Source organism: Cervus elaphus, chromosome 29, assembly GCF_910594005.1.
Source record: "Cervus elaphus chromosome 29, mCerEla1.1, whole genome shotgun sequence".
Lineage (NCBI taxonomy): Eukaryota > Metazoa > Chordata > Mammalia > Artiodactyla > Cervidae > Cervus > Cervus elaphus.
The window spans coordinates 47667850-47673849 of NC_057843.1; the positions used below are offsets into that span (position 1 = coordinate 47667850).

Below are 6000 nucleotides of genomic sequence, written 5' to 3' on the forward strand. Positions count from 1 at the left end.
AATTCTCAGCATGTTAATTGATGCCTTGTTGAGCTTCACAAAGGTGCCATTGAAGATCTGCCGGAGGTGAAGGAGCTGTGGCACCTTTCGAACCTTTGGGCTCACACCGTTGATACCTCTGATCCTGATGACAAATGCCAATTTGGGTACCGCAGGTACATAGAAGTTGCCGGCTTTTCGTGCCATCCTAGCCATTTGAATTTCAGTTCTGTACATCTGCCTGTATTCCTTGTGGTAATGCTTAGCTTTTTCATAAATAAGCTTCCTCCTTGCCATTCGAAGCATCTTTTGGGCAAACTTCTTTCTCAGGCGCTTGATCTTAAGCTCTGCGAAATTCTTTCACTTTTTCTTAAGGGTTTCTGGCACAGCAGGAATCTTCTTTTTCTTCTCTTCTGCACCCTCCATGGTTCCAGCCGGGAAAGAGGTGCTTTGTTTCTTTAGATGGTATTTTTTCTTGCCTTCTGGCATGCCTTGTTGAGATCAGACATACAATACAGGGTAATAGCTACTGAGATAAACAGGACATCTGTATGAGATTCATGGTAATCTGGCTAAGAGTTGGGACACATTTAATGTTTGTTTTAGTTACAGGCACCAGAGGCTTTGGCTTGCTCTAGTGATCTTGTTTTCCCTTCCCTCTTACCTTTCAGTTTCCTCACGTGCTCTTCTTAGAGAGAATCCATGCCTTGAAGTTTTAACTTTTAATCCATTGCTATTATTTCTGGAGGTTTGTTAGTGTTGTGACAGGTAATGAAGGAAAAGATGTTCTTTCACCTTCAGATTAAGTCTCAGTCTTTCAATGGGCCTGTGTCTCAGAGGTTTGCCCTATGAAGTATTTCTGCTCCTCTCCAGGAATAGGGCTTTTGTGTCTCCTGGCCCCCAATCCCCTCTCCAATCCCAGTGTTTCCAGTATACTTCCTTGAAGCCATCTTTCATGTTAACTTTGGCTTTTTTCCTCCTTTAAGTGAGATGGGAAGGCAGGATCAAGCTAGAGTTAAGGTGGATTTCCTTTCTCCAAGCTAAGTTCTCAGAATTGCTCTCTGGTGATGTCCTTTATCCTGGAGATTAGGTCTTTATTTAGAGAAGAAGGTCTGGGAGAACTTCATCCTTTAAGAGATTCTTGAGGAGCTTTCTCAGGTCTTCCAAGGAAAACATATTGGTATTCCTGGAGGAAAAGCTGTGAAAGTTGGGGATAGTCTCTGCCACCTCTGGCAATTCCCAATTTTTACTAGATAAGTGATCTTTGGCTGACGCTTTCTGCTTCAGGTGAGCAAATATCAAGTACTTTATCTCTCTGGACTTTGAGAATGCAGGTTGTCCTGTGAACTTAGTTTCTGATGCATGTAAGAAAGTCATGGATTTTCCATTTCTCTAGCACTTTTCTTATTGTAAGGGTAGGACTAATGATTTCCAACCAGCTTACATATTGGACCAAAAAATGAAGGTCTCAGATTCATGGACATTTGTTTTATTTTGGTCTTAAAATCCTATAAAATCCTGTAATACTACTACTATGACTATTTATGTTGTTGCCTTAATTATTTTGGCCTTCGTCATTGAGAATTCTTTTTAATTATGGATTCTGTGTGCTTTCAACATGATATTGTTGTTGTTCAGTCGCTAAGTCATGTCTGACTCTTTGAGACCCCATGGACTGCAGCATGCCAGGCTTCCCTGTCTTTCACTCTCCCAGAGTTTGTTCAAATTCATGTTCATTGACTTGGTGATGCTACCTAACCATCTAATCTTCTGCTTCCCCCTCCTCCTTTTTCCTTCAATCTTTCCCAACATCAGGGTCTTTTCTGATGAGTCAACTCTTTACATCAGGTGGCCAAAAGTATTGGAGCTTCAGCTTTAGCATCAGTCCTTCCGATGAATACTCAGGGTTGATTTCCTTTAGGATTGACTGGTTTGATCTCCTTGCAGTCCAAAAGACTCTCAAGAGTCTTCTCCAGCAGCACAATTCAAAATTATCAATTCTTCAGCACTCAAGCTTTCTTTATAGGTTCTCGCGGCAAGAATATTGGAGTGGTTTGTCATTCCCTCCTCCAAGGGACTATGTTTTGCCAGAACTCTTCACTATGTCCCATCCATCTTTGGTGGGACACATTATGAACCTGCACATTATGGTTCATAACTTCACTGAGTTATGTAAACCCCCTCTCCATGACAAGGCTGTGATCCATGAAGGGAGTCTTTTCAACATGCACCCTGATTTTTCTCCAACAGCAAGAAATATGCAATTTATTTATTTGTTCAAACCTAAAACTCATATAAAGCAGTTTGACCATATGTGTGTAAAACACATTTCCCAACTAGACTACAATGTATCTTTACAGTTTTTTGTGTCCCAAGCCTTAAATTGTCCAGTCAAAACATTGTTTTCCAGAGTTACTTTCTCTGGGTTCCTTCTTCATAGTCTGCATTCTGTCTTGGGTGATTTCTTTAGACCCACCTTCGAGTATGCAGATTCTTTCCTTGACTGTGTCCAGTTTGCTATTAAGCCTGTTGAAGATATTTTTTTCATCTCTGTCATTCTGTTTTGAATTTTTGGTATTTCTATTTAAATCTTTCTTATAATCTCCATGTCTCTGTTGAATTTGACCCTCTATCTTGCATGTTGTCCACATTTTTCCTACAGCCTTTTACATAGTAATCACCAGCATTTTTAAATCCCCTTTCAGATACTTCCAATACTTCTGTCATATAAGAGTTTGGCTCTAATGATTGCTCTGTTTCTTAGGAATGTGCTTTTTTCCCTTGCCTTTTTGTATGCTTCCTAATATATTCCTGGAAGATGGATATCTTGTGTAGGGAGAGATTAAAGTAAATAGTTTTTATGCTTGGAAATAAGTATGATTTTCTTTCTGTTAGGACTTTGGCGGGAAGAAATTTATTTCACTTATTAAAATCTGGTTTTCAGGCTTATTGTTGCTATGGTTACTCTCAAGGTACCATCCATCTCATATTCTTCTAATGACATTTGTGTTTAGGGTAGGGGCTTTCAGAGGGTTTTTTCTTTCAATTGCCTATTTCATGCTAACTTTTGGTCTTATCTCTACACTAGGCCTAAGTGAAGATCTGTTTTTTTTGCAAATTGTTACTTGATGTTTCTTTTCCTGGGGTATGTGCTTTCCGCAGGGCATTAGGGTGGGCGTGGTTGTTCTTGAGTAAGTCTTTATTTTAGGTATTGTGTCCCCAGTTCTCAGTCCTGTAACTTTGCTTTGTAGTTATGAATCCAGTACCTCTTTATGCCATTCCTCCAGGGCTTGAAGCTTTTTTACTTCCTATTTCTTTCCCCAATATGCAATGCTTTATCACCAGAGATCAAAGAGTACCAGTGGGTGCTCATCTCTCCCACCCCTACCCATCCCAGGCATAGGGTAAGGTTCTTGGTTTCGTAGGAAAGATAGAGAAGAAATATCTCAGTTGAGCTTTGTGATGCTCCCACAGCAGCTGCTGTTTTCCTCCTTTAGTTCTGCATCAAAAGGGAAACTTTCTCTGAATCTCTGAAATATGACAACATTTTCTGAGTCCTCAGTTGGCAGACTCCCCCAGTATTTGCAGTTCCCGGGCCCTTCACCCTCTGCCAGTGCACATTCAGTCTTCCCTGATTTGGCCACAATCACAGCTTAACCCTTATTGTCCAGCTGCATCTCATTCTGGTAAGCCACTGCTCATATCATATGTTTTCCTGCAAGCTCCGGAACTTATTTTTTTTTTGGGCCAGTTAGTCACCTTGCAATCTCAGCACTCTAATGGGTTCAAGAAAAGTTGTGAACTTGCTATTGTATGTATACCATTTTATATCACTGTGAATTCTGAACCATGCAAATGTATTATATATTCATCAATTGTAAATGCAAGTCTAAGTGGTACCTACTCAAAACTCTTGCATGTGAGAAGCAATCTGTTCAAAAGGTAAAGTAATAGGTCTTGATAGATTATTCATCTATGTGACTTTATGTTTAACTGTATAGGAAAAACTAATACTAAAATTCCCCATGTCTGAGTGTAAACTCTAAAAATCTTACTTTTGCTAAAATAAAAACAAATAGTAGAACACGTATTCAGATCAAAAATGATGCAAGGATACAATTGTTTCCATGTGCTAATAGAATTTTATGACATTCTTTGCTTTCAAAATTTGAAGTAAGCTGCACTTCTGTACTGAAACTTCATTTTTATTTATGACATAGTTATGCACTAATAGCCTTCCTGCCTTTGGTGGTAATCTTATTCACCTGGCCATATAAATTGTTCTGTTTATTTTTGATTTTTATTACTTTGAAGATTCTTTCATTGAACTTTGTAACTATTTGATTTATAACAAATTTGCTTTCCTTCTAGGAATTTATTCTTTTCTGTATATATTTATAGATATATAAGTATATACACATATGATAATTTTATTGAAACCAATTCATAGATATATGTATATATAACATTTACATATATAATATGTTGCATATTTTTCTATTTGTGACACATTTGAGCCATATTTTTATATATTTATAGATTCTTTAATAAAATTTATCATGTGCAAAACCTCACTACAGATCCTGGAAATTTGGCAGGTTTCTCTATTTTACAAATGAAAACATAAATAAACAAACTGGACAAAAGAAGTCTTTTGTGCCTCATTTACAAATGGATTGCTTGAGAGCTAAAATGCAAACTTTTGACAAACATTTCTGCAGTTTTCCTCTTGTCATGGATCCACCTGACATATATTCTGATCACCTTCCTAGACCAGGTATTATTTGGGTTTTATACATTTTGTTAGTATTATGATGTTCAGGATACTATTTTGTTCCAGAAAGAAAGAAAGAATGAAATGCACAGGCTTAGATTAATAAGCAAAACCTGGCTGCTAAGAGCTTGCAATCAAGTAGGCCAACCTTAAATAGCAACATCCTGTGAATTAGATTTTTTGTGATTCCTTAAGATTTTCTGATTTCTAAACTTTTTCAATGGGCTTAAAAAGTACATACTCAGATGTGTATACTTAAGAGTTGGTAACATTTGCATGTGTCATTAAAAAGAAGATGAGCCTATCACCAGATGCCAAGGAATATTCTATGGTCTCCTTCATCCTGGATCATGGACATCAATCACAGACAAGTTACAGAACTTGTCAATTAATGAGAAAATAGCCATCTAGACCTTTTTACAATGGGGTTCCTTTGCATCCAAGACAGAAATTGAGTTAAACCTTACTAAGAGAGTGTAAAAATAAAATTCAAGAACTATGAGCACTGACTTATTGAATACTTAGATTTTGTGAATATAAGAGAAAGCAACCAAACAAAACAGAAAGAAGGAATATTCACAGAGGGATAGGAAGAGGACAAAATCAGCTCAGGGATATAAAGAAAAAAAAATTTAATCTGAAAACTATATTCAGTGTTGCAAACAGAGAAGAATGCTTGGGATAGATGACAATGAGGGATAGAAAAGCACCTTCACCTTTCAGTAATACAGTATAGATTCCAATTTTATAATAAGATTATAGAGTTCTCTTTCAATGTAATAAAAAGGAGGGAGGTACAGTTTATCTTAGGCTGAGAAGGGTCAACCAAAATATATTCCCACCCCCACCTCCAGCCACAAGTTATTGGGAAAACAGTGAAAAGCAGTAAAAATTGTGAGCCTTGGATTCAGGATGCCTTAGTTAAACTCCAGTTCTGTTGCTTACAAGCTATGTGACCTTAGGTCTCATTTGTTAAATAAAAATAATATTAGTATCTATTTTATAGTACTGTTGTGAGGATTACATGATAAAATATATTACTGATGTTTGCTTTAATAAACCCTTATTTTAAACCCTCAGAGTCATAACTACCATGGATTTCAAAATTTGAAGTGATGAGGATCATATCAGTTCAGTTCAGTCACTCAGTTGTGTCTGCCTCCTTTCGACCCCATGGAATGCAGCACGCCGGGCTTGCCTGTCCATCACAAACTCCAGGAGTTTACTCAAACTTATGTCCATTGAGT

General features: G+C 37.4%; 1 protein-coding gene across 1 annotated transcript in view; it reads right to left on the minus strand.

The window, feature by feature from the left end:
* The window catches only part of LOC122686324 (60S ribosomal protein L7-like), a 675506-nt gene extending 675237 nt beyond the window's left edge, over window positions 1–269 (minus strand). The window contains exon 1 of the mRNA XM_043891505.1: window positions 215–269. Coding sequence (XP_043747440.1) covers window positions 215–254 — 40 coding nt within the window. The 5' untranslated portion in view covers window positions 255–269. The remainder of the gene's footprint in view (window positions 1–214) is intronic.
* Between the last annotated feature and the right edge of the window lie 5731 nt (window positions 270–6000).